Raw genomic sequence first — 21,343 nt, forward strand, 5'->3', positions numbered from 1 at the left:
TGCTTGAGGCGTGCTTAGTCCTACAGAGGACTGCCCTGCTGCTGGAAGAGTGCCTTGCTACTTGAACCCAGGACTACCAGAGTGATTTCAAGGGCTAGTTGGCTAGCCTGCTGTTTTGAGCTACAGGGACACAAAAACCTCTAACAACTTCAACCCTGCACCTGGAACCTGCCTGAAGTGAGTCCTACTCTCCAAGTGGTGGCACCCCAGTCCTGGACACATGGAAGTGATGCTCAAGGTGCCCAAACAGCCTAAAACCAAGATTTTGGACTTGAAAAATGTTCAGCCAAAAAGACCCTGATAACCGAGATGAGACCTACCTGATTGCTGATCCACCCAAGATGCATTGCAACTCACCCTGACTTCTCGGTAGCTCCCGCTACGTTCTTCTCCAGAGCAGCTCTGCACAGAACAGGTTTTCAAGCTGTGGTAAAGAACACTGTTCCTTGTGGAGCCCTCTTCTGCAACAGCTTGCTTATTTGTACCACTGGAATTTTTTACTTCCAAAAAAGAGACTAAGCCGGAACATAGAAATCTTCAGAGTGACTTCGTCCAGTGGCTTCCCGATGATGACACCTCCTCCTTAGACACCGCCGGCAGCCCTGCATTGCTGAACTTTGCCTTCTCAGACATTTTTTTTAAAGAAATCCTTCAAAGTCTGAAGGTTAACGGAGACCAGGCCCAATCCATCATGTGTATTCGAAAACGCACTCCTTTCCAGTTGGCTATAACTTTCGACTTTGCCCTAGTCTTGCACGACTAGATGTCCAAGGTTGGCGCTTTGATATTTTAGGCGCTGGTTTTTACTAAAAAGTTTCAGAATGCATAACTCAGGGTTCTGCTGATTGGGCTTTTGCTCTTTTGGTGTCAAATAATTTATTACATTGTACTCTATTTTTCTTGAATTTTAATGGGATTGTTCTTGTGTTGTATTTTAACTTTATTACTTTTTACTTTTGGCATAAACATTTAACCCATTGCTGCTTTTGTGCCAAGCTACCAGAGGGTTAAGTACATGTCAATTTAGTGACATTTCGAGGTTCACCCTGACAGGTATTGGGGTTGTTGCTTGAGGAAGGCTAAGATTCCCAACAACCAAAAACTTAATTTCTAACAGTCCTCAGCAACATTTGCAGTGGTCAAAAAATACTAAAAGTGTTACTAGACCTGCAGGTCTAGTAACATGAAAAATCTCTCCGATATAACTGTAACGTACTTGACCTCTTTCTCTGAAAGCAGAGGAAATGTAACAAGAGACCAAGATTTTAAGTCATCTTTATTGCTCATTCACTTTTTGAGCAACAAAAAATACCTTTAAATCTTCTTATTTTCTTGTCACATTTGCTCCGCTTTGAGAGACAGAGGACTAGAGTCAGTTCATCTTCCTTCTCGTCAGAAAACCTGAGTAGGCCCTCAAAATAGTTTGTCCTGCATAAATCTGGCTCTCCATAGCAAGCGGGCGAGTGGATTTTTCGAGCCCTGACTTGGTATCTATTATCTTTATATTCAATACTTCCTATACTAGGTATGTTCATCTTCCCTTTCTCTCCTACCTTTTAGTCACTTTTAAAACACTTGGGTTGACACATGGTGTTGTATTTCTGCTTTATGTCTGTGTTTTTGGATCACTACTGAGGGAACCTCACTAACTAAGGGTTGTTTTTAGATACCTAAGTAGCATGCAAAACCCATTTTCCAGATAGCCTTTCTAATAGGAGAATGCATGGGGTACTGGCCTTTTCTTTCCAAATACCAACACGCCTAGTTAACACACAGACAGAACCGCGAACATCAGTTCTTTGGGATACCTGGATTTGACGTCTTTGTATATTTAACACTACGTGGCACAAACATCCTTGTTATGATTTGGATGTGGCCTATGAACACAAATACGGTATTTCTATTTTTTGTTACATAGTATATCATCTATATATAGTTGTACTGATGTTTTTTAATATGTTTCGCACAGCCTTGAGAAAGGCCAATGCGACAAAACAGACGTTGGTTGTATGGATAACGTGTTCTCCTTATTTGCTCTTTGCATTAAAACAAACATGCTTTAAACAGGAAGACCTTGTGAAGCTTTGATTCTTTGTACATGTAACATAATAGAGTGCTCCATTGCTACAGTTGTTTATCTTGCGAGAGCTGCGGTCATTAGGCTATCAGTTTGGATGACATCCTTAGGTAGCAGGGTGGTTGGGCATCATGGTAGCACCACTTCTCCTCTGAACTGACTGGCAAAAGTGCACCTACACTGCTATCATTTAATGTGCAGAAGCCTTTTCCACAGCTAAAAAAATGTTTGTCTTCCCTATCGGGCCCTATATTCATAGCCTTAACTTTACAGGCAAAAAACACTAATCAATTTCTGGGCAAAGAATATAAAAATGTTAAACTAATCCATGTCAGCGATTTAATTTCTGTTTATATTTCATGGTTTCCTTAATTTTCCCTTAGAGTGTTTGCTAATTCCAGGATGCTATGTTTCTGTATTTTATTTTTGTATCATATTACTCCTGTATAGTCCATATGCTGAACTGAGTGCCACGACTGAAAGCTGGAGAGTTAAGTCGAAGGCCTGTTTCTCACAGTGCCAGTCTAAGGGTCAGAAAGGAATGCGGAATACATGGTCATCCAATGCTTGGCCTCTCTGCAGAGTGCACAGAGCAGTGGTCACCTATTCCAGTTGCAATTGTGATTCTGTGCAAATGTGTATGAAAGTGGAACACAGTTGTCAAAATATTGACATGGTGCAAGTAAAAGAATACGTAATGCTTAATTAAAGGTTATTCGGTGAGTTGTGTCCGCCCGCCATAAACCACTGCCCGCTTTCAAATTCCCCCTGCCACATTACCATGGCGGGGGGACACCAGCGGATGGAAAGACCGTCCGCCGGTTTTCCACCCGGTCGAAGCGTCGACCGGGCGGAAAAGCTGCTAATATGGTGGCAGTGTCTGGGAGATACCGCCATCCATATTAGCATGTCTGTGGGGACATGCTTTTCTGTGGCGGCAACGCCGCCACGGAAAGGCAGGCGGTTTACGCAATTGGGGGCCCGTAGTGGGTCCTCAGGGATTCTGGGGGGTGCACATGGGGGGTACCTGTGGTACCCCCTGCAGTTCCAGGCACAACATGGCAGGCACCGCGCAGTGCCTTCCATGTTGTGCATGGCATGGCACGACATGCCTTCTTGGCATTGCGGCGGGTGGTGCTGAGAGCACCGCCCCCGCAATGTCAAGAATGCAGGATGCACCCGCCAGTGTGGCAGGCGCATCCTACTGTCACCAACGGGACCCCCCACCATTGGCGGGCGGTCCTGCCATCCTAATTACCCCCTTGGTCTCTATAGGTTCTCCTTTCTCCACACCACAGCATCTCTCTACATCTTCCTCTTCCCCCAAACCTTCCTGCCTCCCCACACCCCCTTTGTTCCTGCCCTCGCCAACTCCCACTACGCTTTGATGTAATGCAAAGTAATGTACTGACATCAAAGGTACTACGTAAGTACCGAATGAAACACAGTAATTCCTGTATTTTTCAAAACTCTTTTCCTGCAATTATGCTGCACGTGAGTTGACCATTGAGTGAAAGGCAACTGCGGATTTTGTAACCTTCTGTTTGCAACAGTCTAGATTGGACTCTAGACTAAAGTTATAGAACTCTTAAATTACCTAGATTTACTAGGTAGTCCAGTCCACGTTTTTGATTGTGCATTCTGGGGTTCGGCTGGAGGTGAGATGGCTTCGTATCCATCGGGATGACATGTCGTAGAAACTTTGGAGTCCCTAAGTTTATTTATTTTTTTATGCGTTTTCATATAGTGCGGACTTTACCCGAAGGTGCCAGAGCGCTTCACAATAGGAACAGTAGTGAAACATGAGGAAAAATTGCAAGTCAGCATATTACAAAAGCAAACGTTACGTTACATAAGGCAATAGTGACAATTGTGCATGTATCAAGAGCAAAAAAAATACAAGAGGTAGCAAACGATACGTTACAAGAAGAAAAAAAGTGACGTGTGTGTATATTACAAAAGCGTACAAATAGGAGGTATAATACTGCATTAAATGGCAGATACTCAAAACACAAGAACAAACGTTATGTTACATGAGGCAATGGTGGCAGTTGTGCATGTATCAAGAGCAAACAAAGTACAAGAGGTAGCAAAGTTACATTACAAGAGGGAAAGTGATGTGTCCATGTTACCAAGGAGTACACAACTTCCCTGTTCCTTCTCCGCCTCCTATCTTAGCTCAATTCGAGCTCGTCAAGTCTCCGAGCTGCTCTCCCCCTTCTTCCGAGGTGGAGGATCCTACTAAGAGAGCAGCCGATTTCGCTATTTTCTTCGATGAAAAAGTGAAATCACTTGTGGATCAGGTCGCGCATCCTACACCTCCAGAGGAGCGCAAATCCTTAGCTATCTGGCAGAGCTTTGACCCCATATCTGAAGATGCCCTTCTCAAGTGCATACGCGAAACAAAGCCCTCCAACCACTCTCTTGACCCTATCCCCAGTGCCATTGCCTTGGACTTCTATACCCATTCTCTTTCCTATTGGGCCACTCTGATCAACCTCTCTCTCTGGCAAGGCTCCCTTCCTGTCCCCTTCAAAACTGGGCAGGTCACCCCTCTGCTTAAAAAGCCCACTGCTGATGCGAAGGACCTCAACAACTTCCGCCCCATCACTAACATTCCCTTCCTTGCGAAGATCACAGAAAGATGTGTAGCAAAACAACTCTCTCGTCATATCAAGGACAATGATCTTCTTGACAAGTGTCAGTCTGGCTTCATGCAAAACTGCAGCACGGAAACAGCCCTACTGCAAGTGGTTGATGACGCGCTGAGGATACTCGATTTGGGGGGGTCCTGTCTTCTAATTCTCCTGGACCTTTCTGCAGCCTTTGACACTCTCAATCACAACACCCTCCTCAACATCCTTCAACAGAGAATGGGCATGGAGGGCACTGTGCTTAAATGGTTTGTATCCTTCCTCTCTGACAGATCCCAAATGATCAAAATTGCGAACAGTCTTTCTTCTCCTGTGGCGGTAGGTCAGGGTGTTCCTCAAGGCTCTATACTTGCACCCACTTTGTTCAATCTCTACTTAGAACCACTGGGAAACCTCCTAAGCAAATCCGGGATTCACTACCATCTCTATGCAGACGACACTCAACTCTACCTCAAGGTTGCCTCCGCCCATGATCTCTCCTTCCTAAGCTCTACTCTGGACTCCATCCAAAACTGGATGTCAACTCATCAACTGATTCTGAATCCTTCCAAAACTGAATTCCTCCTCTTCTCCTCCTCACTCTCTCCCCCCCCGGTTCAATCATGGATGGATCAGCTGAATCTACTCAACACTAAACCCATCATTGTCGACAGCGCAAAATCCCTTGGAGTTATTCTAGACAAAAAACTCAATCTAACCCCCCACATCAATTCGATTGCAAAATCTGCTCGTTACCAACTGCGCCTTCTTTGGGGAATCAGACGCTTTTTCCCGGAACAGGACCTTATAACCCTGGTGCAATCGCTGGTCCTCTCCAGATTAGACTACTGCAATTCTCTGCTTACTGGCCTCCCCAAATCCCACCTGTCCCCACTTAAGTCTGTTTTCCATTCAGCAGCTCGCTTCATTTATGGGGCCAAAAGAAGCGATCATATCACACCGATGTTATCCACCCTTCGCTGGCTCCCCTTCGAGGCTAGAGCTATCTAAAAGACCGCCTGTATCACCCACAAAGCCTTGCACTCCTCCTCTCCTCGCTACCTGGCGAATAAACTGAAACTCTCTGGAGGCTCTAGACCCTCACGCAATGCGGAGAATCTTCTACTTGAACCTCCCACTTTCAAGAAGGAAAGAACAATGGCCCAATCCTTTTCAGGCAACGCAGTGAGAATCTGGAACTCACTCCCGCCTCAGCTCCGGACCACTGCCTCCTCCCAGGCTTTCAAAAGGGACCTCAAAGTTCTCCTCTCCAGAGACACCTCCAAAAGTGATTCACGTCCTCTTGGTATCTGGAGGAAGACGTCCCACCACTGTTATTTTCCATGCCCAAGGAAGTGCCTTCCCAGGGTTTTCCTGGGGTTGGAGTGTCTGCCTCTTTGGAGTTTTTTTCCATGTACCGGTGTCTGGTGCCCTTGTGTAACATGCACACACCACTTTGCCCTGGTATCACACGGTTTGCTACCTCTCACATGTTTTTATCTTTGATACTTGCACAAGTGCCACCTTGCCTACATAACGCTTGTTCGTGTGCCTGAGTGTCTAGCACCTTTTGCAGTATTACACCTAAAATGATACTTTGTTCTCTCTTGTAACTGCACACTTGTCACTTTTTTCTTCCTGTGCACTTTTTACTACCTCATGTATTTTTGGCTGCTCACAACTTTCACTACCCCATGTATGCTGTTTGCTCACAACTGTCTCTATTACCTTTACTACCTCATGTATTTTTGGTTGCTCACAATTTTTACTACCTCATGTATTCTGTTTGCTCACAATTGTCATTATTATCTTTACTACCTCATGTATTTTTGGTTGCTCACAATTTTTAATACCTCATGTATATTGTTTGATCACAAATGTCACTATTATTTTTGTAACGTAACGTATGCTTTTGTAATGTTTCTCATTATGTTCCATTTCTGTTCCTTTTGTGAAGCGCTCTGACACCTTCGGGTAAGTCCGCGCTATATAAAACTGCATAAATAAATAAATAAATAAATAAAATCTTCCAATCGACTTTCTTTTATTATACCTACCTCCCCTTCTTCCTGCTTCCCGCCTCCTCCTGGTTCCTGCCCGCCCCTTCAACATTGCACCACCCACCTGCCTCACGCGCGCGCCTCCTTTTCAACTCCCACCTTGCCCTTCCCTGTGGAGTCCCCTTCGGCCCCACCCCCTTTTCCTGCCTCCATTCGTAAGCCCCGCCCACATTTCTTCCTAGCCCCGCCCCCTTACCTACCCCACCCCTGGCTCCGGGACAGGGACAGACACTGTTCCAGTCACACGCAAAGTCAACACCGGTGAGGGGCAGGCAGAGGCCCGGGGCTCCTCGGAACACCAGACCCCGGCAGGATGCAGTGCGTCCGGAGGCAGCCCAAGCCCAGCAAGTCCGAGGAGCGCATCCTGCAGGAGGAGAGCAGGAAGGTGGCCGCGCAGAACGGGAAGATCCTGGGTAAGGAAGCGGCGACTCCCACCCACCCCCGCGGACAGGTTCCGTGACAGCGCACCGCACAGGCAGCCCGAGGGGACGGACTGTGGCTCTTGAACCCTCCCTCCCTCAGAGGTGGCAACTCCTGTTGCACAACTCGACTGTGCGCAGTTTTACTATTCAGTTTTTTATTTGCATTCTCGGTTCCAAAGTTGTAATTCCGGTAATATTGCTCTTGATTTAAAGTTGGAATTCAAGTAGAGTTGCTCGGCTGCCAATTGACCGCAGGTCAACTCGAGTCACGCTTTTAGCCAAATCTGGGTTTTGTTTTTATCCTAGAGCACTTGGCATGCAGCGACTTGTAGTTTGGCTTGTAGTAGCTTCAATTTCCGAGTGCCATTAGCCAGAGTCGAGACTGCCTGTGGGTGTCACGCATACCAATGGGTGACAGCGGCCATGCAGACAATCGGGTGCTGGCACCTGGTGTCACACAACTTCGGATCTGTAATTAAAGTGCTCTAAAGTTGACCAAATCTCTTCAAAACGAAGACACCCTTACACCACAATCCGTACAAAAAAGGCGCCGATCATAGTTTAGACCCAAAACTTGTATGGTCGCCAAATGTCGTGTCGCTTTCGCTCAGTTATGGCCTTCTGGACATGACCTTTTTTCCCATTCTGGAACCAACAGCGCCACTGGAATTTGGCATCATTGGAACATATGTAGCACGGAAATACACAAGAGGTGGCATATTATGTGATGAAAGGCAAATTGTTTAAGTGTTTCGGTGGCATAGTATGTGATGAAAGGCAAATTGTTTAAGTGTTTCGTTGTGTGTATTGTCTAGCTGTTTTAGCAAACTAACAGAAGGGATTTCAGTTCTGTAAAACACACAGGTTCCTTAAGAGAGAAGACACAAGGGACATCCTGCAGAATCTTTTCAAAATGTTGTATCTAATAATTGAGTCTGGCATTGAAGCCCAGGAACAACATTTTGTTAGCATTGACATTCCACCTCCCAGGGTAAAATAGAGTGTGTAAAACAGGTGTCAAGCTGCACTCAATAGAAAGCAATCCTGTACGCAAGGTTTACTTCGTGTACTCAAGTTGGCCTAGTTTTGTCCTAAAGATTGTCTTCACTTTTCTTCTTTAGCCTGCGTTCAGTCTGTGGGGACCTTGGAAGCACCCTTTTCCCAAATCATATCTGTTTTTAGTTTATTTAAGCCAAATCATATCTCTATGTTTTTTATTTTATTTAACCGGTGCAGGGATTCTACAACCTATGTCCAGTTTTTACATTGAGCAGCCATTGTTTGCTGTAATGAAGCTTTGCATCAAGCCTTTTGCAAGCAGCTGGCCTTAGCCTTTTTATGGCCATCAGTCAATAGCTCAAAAACTGCGTCTTGTAAATAGGAGCTAGTGCCTGCTCCAGTGCATTAATGCGCTACACCCTGACCCAAGGTTAGTGGTTAATCCAGGGCTTATATATTATTGTTGAATATTAGGATTAGTCTTGTGCTTTGATGTGTTTACTTCAGTTTCTTTGCAGGAGATTAGATTTCTAGAAGTTAGGTGTGATCATATGAGCATTTCTGAGTTGGTTTCATGCCCCAAGTCTTGATTGTATGCGTGGTCAAGTTGACAGAATTGGTTAAGTTCTATGCAGTTCTATGCAGTCATGATCCATTTGTCTGTTTACTCTGTCTTGTCTTTTGAACTTCATTGGCCTTTGTGTTGTGTGGGCTGTTCTTTAGTGAAACATTATAGTACTTCCGGATCAGACCCATTGCCAGGAAATTATATTTTCTCTGCAGCAGCAGCACACTTCTGAGGCACTTGCTGTACAACTGTGTGCAACTCTATTGTGGCTGCATCTAATTTCTTTATCATTAAATGTGTATTGTCACCCATGTGTGCTTGTATCAACAAACATATAATGTAATGTTTTTCTTGACTCTTCTCATTAGCACAGCAAACATCCAATGACAAGAATAAGTTGCTACTTCGGGTTTTAAGTGCTGTGAGTTAATTGGGCCTGTGGTTGAAATTGTACAAGTGTAATCATTTACCACACCATGCAAATACAACACACACACCCCTCTTGTTCTCACACGATTCTCTTCATAGCACACACACCAAATCACTCTCCAGCCCAACTACCCACAAGCAATCTCTGTCCACGCATGTAGAGGCCACTCCACAGAGACAACATCACCAAAACAGAAGGGAGTGGACCTTAACAGAGTGCTCTGCTGCTCTCCCATTTCTGAGGAATGTGGTAAAATAACACACACTACACGAGGAAGAGATGAGAGCTTTATGTTTTCCCAAGCAACCACATTCATGAGGTAGGAGGCCACGTGTGTGTGTATGAGAGAGATTTGTTTTTGTGCCCTTGCCGCTTCTACAGCAGGTCTCAGCCAATTCACTTCCTGCCTGGGTATTGGTGGTCGTGTGTTCGCTAGACTCTATGGGCAGAAAGGAACCTAGTACCATGCAGTTGCATATATGAATGGGTATGACCATCTACTCATCAGTGTGTCTGTGCGTGTATTCATGCATGTATGTATGTTTGTTTGTGGTGTCTTGCCTGTGGAATATTGGTGATGGTAGCTTATTGTGATTCTCCATGGTATTATGATGCCACCCGGGCAGAAGGATGTCCCTAGTATATTATTGACTTTCTTAGCCCTATGGTGGCAATCTAGCCCTATGGTGGCAATCACTGGCATTTTGGTGGCCAAGCCATATTGTTAGCACCCTTGGCATATTGTTGCTTGCCATGGCCTTGTAGTGCCCACTCATATAAATGTTACCATACAATATTGTGAGCATTCATGTAATTAATGTGGCCATCAATCGCACTGTGGTAGCCCACATAGGTGTAGTGGTAGTTATCCCTGGCATTATGGTTTCCTGCATTGGCTTTCTGGTGGTCACCTGTGATATATTTTAAGCTTTCGTGGTATAATAATTGGCGTCTTAATAAAAGTTGTATTTATGCCAGGTATAGTGGTGGCCATTTCTGCCCTATAGTAGTTATGGCCAACAGTGTTCAGCCTTTCATTTTAATGGTAATTGCAAGCTTAATGATGAGCATCACAGAGATAGGGGTAGCTATTTTTGGTGTAGTTGTCACCATCATTGACATAATGGGGGGCTCTACATTTTGTGGATAATCGTGACACATTGGCTTCAGTTTTAGGTTGAGCCTGCCTGATAGTGCAAGCTGTCTAGTTGCAAAATGCATATTGTGGTCTTACCAAGATCAAACAGGGACTTGCTGCCAGTCCATTGCTCACCATTGGTTAGATTGACTGTCCATTTCATTTGCCTGCTTCAGTCTTATCTCCCAGCTTGTCCGTCTGTGTTTGACCCTCCCATAGAGTATAGTCTCTTTACCATCTTTTTAATTGCCAGGAGGCCGTGCTTGCTTAGACACTTTAAAACACCTTATACGCTCAAAATTCTCCACTTGAATAGTGTAAAGGTGTTCTTCGCGATTTGTTCTTTGACACTGTGAATTGTTCCTGTGTAACAAACCACGAGCTTTGCCTGAGCCCCCTGTTTTGTTTTGTCTTGTATTCCATTGGTTTGGTAGGACACAGGCTTGTGTTCCACTTTATGTATTAATGTTTAACCACTGTTTAACTGCCTATAAGTAAATACTAGACCTCTGTCCGGCTGGATATGTCCACTTAATATAGTACCAATTGAGCCTATATTCATTACTTGGTTTCTTATCTCTTACTTCTCTAGGGACCATTGTTGTTTAAAATAATAATTGATTCCCAAGGTCCCTGGCTGACTTAACTTGGGTCCCCTTTTGTTTTATAATATATTTGCTTGCTTTTAGAGCACTACTTTTTTCTTTTGGTTTACGCATTCCATGAGACTACTTGAGTTTTCCAGCTCTCTCCCTTTGTGCTTTTCTCCCCGCTTCACTGTGCTGTCTCTCGCCCATGTTCTTCTCCCACCCACCTGCACTTGTGTTGCGCTCCCTTGCATCGGTATGCTTCTCACCCCTGCTGTTCGCGTTGCTCTCTTTCACTTGTGTTACATCTCCCTCCCGTCTGCTGTGTGGCATCTCCCTCCCGTCTGCTCTGTGGCGTCTCCCTCCCGTCTGCTGTGTGGCGTCTCCCTCCCGTCTGCTGTGTGGCGTCTCCCTCCCGTCTGCTGTGTGGCGTCTCCCTCCCGTCTGCTGTGTGGCATCTCCCTCCCGTCTGATGTGTGGCGTCTCCCTCCCGTCTGCTGTGTGGCGTCTCCCTCCCGTCTGCTGTGTGGCGTCTCCCTCCCGTCTGCTGTGTGGCGTCTCCCTCCCGTCTGCTGTGTGGCGTCTCCCTCCCGTCTGCTGTGTGGCGTCTCCCTCCCGTCTGCTGTGTGGCGTCTTCCTCCTCCCATCTGCTGTGTGTCATCTTCCCCCTGTCTGCTGTGTTGTTTCTCCCTAAACCGCTTCTGCAACCAGGCTATCCTTTTAAAAACATTTTCTTTAATTATGCTCTATTACGCTGCGTTTTACAACAGTGATTTTGTGCGTCTGTTTTGACTTACCGATCCATCTTCGATCAGTAAGTAAAAATAAAAAAAAAACGATGTCATTTTGTAGATGCCTGAATGTGTGTTGAAGGTATGCATGTATAGAAAGTGATGCGACAGCCTTGTCATCACACTTTAAAAAAAAAAAATAGCTATACTGCACACCAGCCAGGATTTTTAAAGCCAATATGTCTTATAGTCAAGGTCTTTTGCCTTTGCTTGTTTGAATAATGGATCCTCCTTGGGCAAGATGGTAGTTACCCTAGACAACATGGAGACCCTGACACGTAGTGGGTATCCATGGCCTAATGATAGTAATTATATATATATATATATATATATATATATATATATATCCGCTTCCTTGGCATAATGTGGCCTTAAGTGGTGTCCCACACACCAGCAAGGGTGTTGGGGTGGAGCTCCATCCAAAATTATGTATAAACAAGTAAAGTTGGTTGTAATATGCTTGCATATCCATACATTTAAATATGTGTTATAATCAAAGAATATGTCTTATTCACTGGAAAACATTATGCCATGCAGAGACCTTTGTGAAAAATAAACGGAAGTATTTGCTTTTATTGAATCACAATATTTTAATAACGTTGAATCACAATATTTTAACTACGATTTATAAAGTAAAGTGCATAGTGCCCATATGCTCACCCAGTGCAAAAGAAGGACAGAAAACACTTCCCTATACAAAGAAAGGCAAGGGACCAATATAAGGGAGGTGACAATGTTGGTACAAAATCATTGTTTTGCCTTCAGCAGCCTAGTGCAGACAAAGAGTTTTCTAGGTCCTCTTGTCTGTATATTAGATTTTTTGTATTAGATAGAAACAGAATGTGAGTGTGCCTGGCATGGTGCCCCACTGACTTGGCCATCCCTCCGGGGTGGTTATCCATGGCATTTAGTGAGCCTGCTAGACAGTCAGTATCTCTAGCAAGATGGGGGCCCTCCCCTGTCACAATGATGGATATTAATGGCATTGCAGGCCATGGCACATTTGTGCCTTGTCCTGGCATAGGGCATTTTCTGTATAATATGACTGCTCTTGGTATGTTAAGGACATCCATATCCTGGCGGTTGACACACCTTGCCATACGTAACCCATGCCTGACAACGTCCTCACTGGGTTAGTGAATACATCTTCAGCATAATGTTAGTCCTTACATAATGATGCCCACCCTTGGTAATATGGTGCCCTCTCTGGGCTTGATGGTGCCCACCCATGACATGTTTGCTATCTGTTGCATACTGCAGGCTTCATTTGCATTCCAGGGCACCTCCCTGGCTAATCCTAGCCCAGGCATAACAGTGGTCATTTTTGGAATCCTCTTGTGACTTACATGGAGGTATTTGATCTTTTGTATTGGTAACAATGTTTATATTATTACTGCTTCCCGGGCTTGAGCTCTAAGACTGGTGTTACCTGACTGTTGCGTGACCTGTAACCTGAGACGTAGCACTGCTGCATGAGCATGTAACATCTCTACGTAGATCTGCTTTCTACAGCCTGATATTGTGAGATCCATGTAACTTTTTGATTTCCAACCCTGCCCCTTTCGAGTAGGTATTCATTATGACAGCAACTATACTTAGAAGGGGCAGGGTGGAAACATGAAATAGAGGAACTGTAACCGTGAAGGAAGATCCAATATAAATGTAAAAACATTTATCAAAGCCAGTAGGTTTAGCTTCATTTTGAATTAAACATTAAAGAATAGGCATGTGCAGTGAAAAAAGAAAGCCACACAGTGGCTGCTTTCTGCTTGCAATGCATTTGAGAGAATGCTGCACCTAGATGTAAAGTACTTCCTCGTGTATTGCAGGGAAAGTCCTCCATGTGAGGTGGAATGATACATCAAACAGCCCACAGCAGGAGGAGAGTGAGAAATACTCATGTGGGTGGAGGTGAAAGATGAACTTTGGCTGAACAGGGCACTAAATAAAATTGCACCTTGGACTTCTAAGCCCCCAGTCAGGAAATTAAAATCTGAACCTTGGTTCTCAGAAAAATTAAAAACAGCTAAAGCCCGCTGTAAAACGATTGAAAGGAAATGGCGAAAAAATTATTCTACGGAACTTAAGGAAACCTATAAATTGGAATTAAAATCCTATCAGAAATTAATAAGAGAGGAAAAAAGTCTTTTTTATCAGAGCAGAATTGAAGAAACCACCAACCCAACAAAAGAACTATTCCGGATTTATAAGGAACTGACAGACACTTCTAGATTAGATACTCAGGACACTTACTCAAACGAGTTATGCGAGCAAATAGCGGATTTCTTTGTCAATAAAGTAGAGAAAATTCACGCAACCTTCCCCACTCCCCCTACTTCGGGAAAGGCAGCACTCCCCCCTCAAAAAACCTTCCTTACCCAATTTAATACTCCTGACAAAGCTTACCTGTCTGGCATAATCAACAGTATCCACTCTGGCTCCCCTAACGATGTGTGTCCTCTAGAAAAAAGTAAGGACATCATGGATCATTTACTTATGGATCAAATACGTCAGATGATAACCCTCTCTTTTAAAGAATGCTTTGTCCCGGAAGCTTGGAAAACTGCTCAAGTTATTCCTCTAAAAAAAACAACCCAATATTCCGGTTACTCAATTTCAAAATCTCAGGCCAATTTCTCTCTTGCCACAATGTGCCAAGATAATTGAAAAAGTAGTAAATAAACAACTGATGGCTTTTTTAGAATCAGAAAACACACTCCACCCTACTCAATCCGGATTTAGAGCCAACTATTCCACGGAATCAGCTGTTTTGTATTCCACGGAATATATCCGTAGGATGGTGGACGAGGGGGAGACAGCAGCGTTGGTCATGTTAGACTTAAGCGCAGCTTTTGATACTGTGCTTCATGCCACGCTGCTGTCCCGACTCTCAGACATCGGAGTAAAAGAACATGCTTTGGCGTGGATTAAATCTTTTCTTACGAAAAGATCTTTTCAGATACACTGCCCACCCTTTAAATCATCTTCTCGTAACGCGAGCCATGGGGTTCCACAGGGCTCCAGTTTGAGCCCCACCCTGTTCAATATCTATATGGAGCCCTTGGCTCGGGTCGTAGAGAACTTCGGGGTGGGCATTGTCAGTTACGCCGATGACACCCAGCTTATGTTTAAGCTTACCCCTGACACCGAGAAATACGCCTCCAATTTTTCGAATTGTATGGCGGCTGTCGCCATGTGGATGGATAACAACTGCCTCCGGCTGAATGGAGATAAAACAGAGGTGTTGGTAGTAGGAAATAAAGCCTCTCTATGGTCGCAGACGTGGTGGCCCACTACTTTGGGCGACTGCCCTCACCCTGTCGAAAAAGTGAAAAACCTTGGAATTATAATCGACTCTGATCTGTCAGGAAAATCTCATGTCCACAAAATAATAGGCAAATGCATCGGCACGTTAAAAAAAAAGAAAAAAAAAATCATTGATCTCATTCCCACTGAAGCCAGAAAAACCATCGTACATGCGCTAATTACACCCCATTTGGACTATGGGAACGTTCTCCTATTAGGACTGAACCAAAAACATCTTCACCAGCTTCAATGCTTACAAAATTCGGCCGCGTGCATGGTACTGGGCTTATCCAAAAGAACATCCGCCAAGGCAGCTTTGTCCAAATTACACTGGCTCCCTGTTAGGGAAAGAATTAAATTCAAAGGCCTCTGCTATGCCCATAAGATAGCCCACAACAAAGGTCCCACTTATCTAAGAGATCTATTGACTATTCACCGCCCAATCAGAGACCTTAGGTCCTCAGGAATGTCACAATTCAAAATCCCCCGTGTCCATAAAGCGAAAATAGGTGGCCGCTCTTTTCGCTACCTTGGAGTAAAACATTGGAATGCTTTGCCTACCCATCTAAGAATGGAACCCTCAGAAACGCTTTTTAGAGCTAAACTTAAAACTTACCTGTTTCCTTAATAACTGTCTTTTCTGACCGTCCCTTATCTTTTCTCGGTGAGTCTTGTAGGCAATTAGCGCGGGGATACACAGTTGTGCAGCCAGGCGCTTTATAAATCTCTTATTATTATTATTAGCTAAAGCCTACACTCAATGTACATATTAAAGAACTGGTGATAGTAGGTCATGCAGACATTTGTTGTGTCAAGTCAGGCCTCTAAATGATGAAGCATTCTAAGATTGTAACACTGCCTGTAATACCTATGGGGTTTTGGATTCTTTTTTATGGAAATTGGGTTGAAAATATACCATTTTAACACAGTCTTATAAAAGCTTCTTGGCAGATTAAACTAATTTTATATGGAATATGCTATCAAATGCACAATGTGCCACCCTGTTTACAAATCTTTAATTGGGAAAATAACCTCTACCATCCTCCTGAACTTCACTGGAGATGGGCAGGTTCTTCTGCCACCCCATTTTCTGTGCTCACCAGCAGCCATCTTCGCAAGCTTCAGATGGCATAATGTGGCTATCACTGGCTTATGCTAGCCTTTTTAGGTCTCGCCTACGACAAACGCGCTGAAAGCGCGTTCTTGCAAGCGAAAACTATAGTCGTCGTCTCAGCAGTCTGAGACCGACGAAGTGAGACAAGACCTGGCCGCGCGCAACGTTTCTCCATAGGATAACGTGCGCGCGGCCAGGTCTTGTCTCCACGGCATGCGAATGCAGACCGGATCGCGTCGCGCGCCTCTCTGGAATGCAGGGGGAGTCTGCAGAGAGGCGAGCGGCGTTGATAAACAGGCAAGATGCGCGTGTGGAATCCGAGAGGCGAGAGGCAAGAGGCACGTGTGGTTGGGGGGCACTGGTAAATTAAGTTGGCTTTATAAATGCATTTGCCCTCCCACCTCGTGTCTCTTTGGACATGGATAATCCCAGTGTCTTGTAGTAAATAAAGTACATACAGTTCGAAGTAATAAACGTATAAAAATAGTTTCTGTGACGTCAGAGCTATCTTCCTCTCTTCACGCCCTTTGTTCTAAAGCAGGCCAGCGTCTGCTCTAGAATCCGTTCTCGTCATGTGTGACGGTGAAAGGTTTGTAGAAAGCACGAAACGAGTTCCTAAGTGGCGAGTCGCAGGCATACTTGTAATGACTTTAAGTTAATGAGAGCATTGTTTGCATGTTTACAGATGCTAACGTGCGCAAAGGAGTTTTCAGGCTTGGTTTTGATGCTGACTAGCCCTTTTCACCTTTGCAGATGCAAATGAGACCCGATCTGTTTATGTGAGGGACTTTTACCTTGAAAGCTTCCCACTTTTTTGTGGGTTTTGTTCTCCTGCCACTCCCGCCTAAACGGTCCTTCGTTCCTGTCCGCGCATATCTCTCAACAGAACAATACGTGAACTGTTTCCATCCATCTGTATTGACAAACTGTTTCTGCAACTGCCAATTCGCTGTGTGTCCCTGCGGGAGCAGCCTTTTCGTATTCCGTGTTTATGATGCTTAATCGGGCCGACCTATCAGTGTTGGCTCTTGCAGCGTATTAAAATAAGCGCAGAAGTAGAAAGGTTTGAAGGTCAGTGATAGCGCTGCCTGACTCACGCCGCCAGTAACGTCTTTAAATACATGCGGCCACGGGCGGAACGGTTAGCCAACAATCCTATGCAATTCGCACACTTAAGCTTGTGCACTGCTTCTGTTGCTGTTTGCGCATGCATCCAGATGTGCTCATGCGCGGAAGACCTTTCACGGGAAGTTTTTGCTCTCTTTGTTAACTAACTTAGCAAGCGTGACACGGTTCGACGTTAATAACATCCTGAGGCCTGGCTCCACAGCGCAGCTCTCTGCTGGACGTATCTTTAAAAATTCTTTCAAAATCAACTTAAAGGAGGCGTACCAGTCTTTCACCTCATGCTGTTGGCTCTGTGGGGTATTCTTCCGCCTCCCTCCGTGGTACTTACTGCTTGCATGACAGTGCTGTGTTGGGTAAATCACAGCTTGTGATGCTAGGCAATTCTTGATCGCGCTCATGCCAGGAGTCTTCCACAACACTCTTGCACATGACTTTGAGCCGAGGCTGCGGCATAGATTTACCAACGGAATAGTTTAAATTTACTAACAGGCCCAAAGTATTTTCACCACGCAGAAGTCAGCGACTGATATGCAAATTACCTTGTAACATGAGGCACGTAGGTTGTAGACAATGTATATGACCATTTGTCATGTACCAAGTGCTCTATGAAAGTGCTATAAGACTTGCCATTTAATAATAATAATGCCATTTATTTATCGGTTTTCAAAACCAACACATAAATAAAATAATTGTCATTTACAATGCCAATAGCTCTAACTTTTGCTAAGGCGAGACCGTTGCATTGTAAATGCTTGTTTTTTTTGCATGTAATTTGATACATGGTCATTTTTAGCTTTATTATCTCAGCGTACTTTTTAAAAATGATTTGCGTACTTAAAAAAGCTTCCGTTTGGGGACAAATATAGGTATTTAAATATAGTTAATTGTCAAAAGTGCGCATGTCGAGAAAATTGTCTCTATTTTCAGAAAGTGGCAAGCTGGTGTCTGAGGGAAATTAGTTCATTTCACAAAAGTGAAAAGGGTAGTAGTATTAATAGCCAAAGTATATGCTCTTCAATAATATGGTAAACTGACATTGTTGCATGGTATGATGTATTTAAAATTGATGTTTGAGTGATAGTTTATGCTGTGTTGGTTAAATGTATTGATAATGTGATTTCCCTGTTCATTGAAGGCATTTCCACCATGCGGGTTAGTAAATGTCTAACACGGAAGCATTTCACTTCATGTGTTGGCATTGTTTAGGTCTTACCCGCAACAGTGCATGCGCTCTGGCTTGCGAAAGATATTGTATACAACAAGGGCTTACAGCCCGTGCGTTGCTTACTATCCGTTGGCTTCATTGCCCCTCCTATTTGCTGCCTTCTAATTGGCCAGTGCATCCCAAGTTCACTCTTCTTTCGGCTGGTGCGTGGATCAAGTACTGATTGCTTAATTGCTGTCCTTCCGCGGGTCGCGCTGTGATTGAAGTACCTTTTTTTTTTTTCTTCTTCTTCCCTTGTCGTCCTTGTCTGTGTTGCTTCTCCCCCTACCTCTGTGTCCTTATTGCGTCTTTCCCATCCCACCCCCGCTTGTCCTTGTTGCTTCTGCCACCCGCCCTCCTTTTTTCAGTGTTAACCAACTCCCTCACCTGCCATAAGAAAAAAAAGAGCTTTGACAGTGGCCGTGTCATAGCACTTTTTTACCCAGTTGCCCTTCACCTCCCACACTCCCTCTTGTTGTCAGTGTTGCACGTTGCTTCCCTCCCTCTCTTCGGTTGTCTGTGTTCCCCACTCTTCATAAGAAAAAAAGCTCCATGACTCGGCCGGCGCTGGCTGCATCATAGTGCATTTTTTAAAATTGCTTTTAGCCATGCTGCACAGCAGCTGTGCTGTTCTACAACATGGCTAAAAGACGTTGGCAGTGCCAATAGCTCTTGCACAGGCAAGACCTATTGGCTTTGCCAATGCTTGTTTTATGACATTATCCTCGCTGTCACATTCCTAGGCATGACCCTTTGAAATTGGTGCTGTGGAGACGCACGAGATGCTGATTAACCTCATCACTGCGGCGGCTATTCCGCTGCAGCGCTAAGGGGGCGGGGGGGGCGTGCGGCGCGCGCATGCTGGTGACGGAACCGCTCCGTCACCAGCCGCGGTTGAACTGTGCTCATGACGGAGTGGCTCTGTCATGGCCCCGCCCGCTTAATAGAACGCGCCGCGCAGGCTTGAAATCTGCGCCGCGCAGGCGCTTCGGGCAGGTCATGACGGAACCGCTCCGTCATCAGCACAGCGCCACCGCGGCTGATGACGGAGCGGTTCCGTCATCAGCACGGAAAGGGTTAAGGAAGTGCGGATGGCACTTGGCCCTAGAAAACTAGAGTACTGCCAGGAACTTTTCGACCCCCAAATTAGCAATGAGAAAGGCTCGATAAAGAGGAAAGAGGTGGTGGGCATCTGTTGGGCTGAAGCCACCAGGAGGGATATCTCCTAACCACGACACACATCATGGTAAGGGGAAAGAAAATTATGATTATTAACGTTTAAAAGCCACACACAGTTTTGCGTTCGCACTGGAAACCTGTATTATTTACATTCAGTTCCTAAATAATACATTTTTTTTAAAAACAGATTTTATTCATCTGCACAAATATAAATGCAAAGCCCCGACCTCCGGAGTCTGTTGCACACAGCAGTAAAGCAAGTATAACAGCGTCAGACATTTTCATAAAACGCAAAACACCCTAAATAATACATTTTATATGAATTCATAAGTGACCAAACCGGCACGAGGTAAAAAGTAAACAGGCAAAATAATTGGCTTTCAGCTCACTATTGTTAAAGATGAAAGGAGTGCCAGTAACAACATTTGCAGCAGGCTGATACGACAGGTTAAACAGCAGTCAGATAGATTAGCACTAATCTCGCTTTATTAATGTCTTAAAAAATAAGAGGTAGGCCTAGGACATTACATCTCATATCCAGACTATTTGAACTACCTTAAAAAACATAAAAACTTTCCTTGACTAGGGGAGGGAGGGGTAGATGTCATTGCATTTTAATCAGTGTCACTATATATTTGGTGTTTTGAACTCTAACTTTCCATTAGAAATATAGGCTTGAAGCTGCATTCATGTGCTCTAATGTTGGCTCTAACAAAAACAGGAATGGGTTCAAAAACCCAGGAATGGATGAAAACTCTTAACATGATGGGTCTGTTTGTCAGATGTAATCCCTGCTCTCGACCTGAAACGTACACCGGAAAACAGGAATCTTCCCAATCCCAGGCGGTGGCTGTGTGGGCCTGTTGCTGCCTCTATATGGGCATGGAATGTGCAGCTTTTCTGGAAACTTCTCTCGCACCCAGGCCAAATTATCTGTTTTCTGCGCATTTGTAATTTACAAAGACAGTGACCGTTTTTCGGAAGTCTTTAATATGTGTCATCGCACACTTACGCCCCCATTACGAGTGGCTCTGTAAGTTCCACTGTCTGTGGTAAGTTTTGCATTTTTTATTGCATCCAGGGAGTACTGGTGTGATAGAAACCCATTAGCTGGATACATTTCGGCATGCCAAACCAGCAGATGTTTTATCAATGGGAAAATGCCAGGTGAATAATAGAACATGCAGATTTTGTGTGCACACTCCAAAACTTGCAAAATGGTGCCCCATTTTAGGGGCAAAACTCGTAATATCTGATAATTACTGAATTCAATACATTCCGTACACCTCTGTGTCGGTTTTTATCTTATGCATACACAAAACCTCACCCCTCATAGTGGTGGCCAGGGACGGCTTTAGCGCTAGTGGTGCCCGTCGTGACCATGTTTGCTGGCACCCTCCACCCCATCCGTAGTGGAGGTGGTGACGGTGACCACCTCTGCCACGGAGTCCCTCACAACCACCTTTTTAACACTGCCCCTCAAGCCTCTATAACCACACTCTCTCTCAGATGCATTTAATTAGCTACAAAAACAATGGAGGAGTATCCACTCAGAACAGAGAGAACAGAAAAAAGGTTTCTCTGGATATGGGTTTATGTGCTCAATTCAGCACCATGTGCCTCAACCTGTTTTAGGATAATGCATATCCTTATAGAAGACCCCTCACTCACCAACCTAGTTGGTGACATGCTTCATCATCGGGGTCC

General features: G+C 44.6%; 1 protein-coding gene across 2 annotated transcripts in view; it reads left to right on the forward strand.

Annotated features, from left to right (window-relative positions):
* PLCD1 (phospholipase C delta 1) overlaps nt 1–21,343 on the forward strand; it is a 298,909-nt gene that overhangs the window by 83,239 nt on the left and 194,327 nt on the right. Inside the window, exon 1 of one of the 2 annotated variants that reach the window (XM_078665273.1) lies at nt 6,965–7,183. The exons of the other annotated variant lie outside the window; for it this stretch is intronic. Coding sequence (XP_078521399.1) covers nt 7,084–7,183 — 100 coding nt within the window. The 5' untranslated portion in view covers nt 6,965–7,083. Of the gene's footprint in view, nt 1–6,964; nt 7,184–21,343 lie in introns of those variants that run through there. 2 annotated transcript variants of the gene reach the window in all.

Source organism: Lissotriton helveticus, chromosome 10 (genome assembly GCF_964261635.1).
Source record: "Lissotriton helveticus chromosome 10, aLisHel1.1, whole genome shotgun sequence".
NCBI lineage: Eukaryota > Metazoa > Chordata > Amphibia > Caudata > Salamandridae > Lissotriton > Lissotriton helveticus.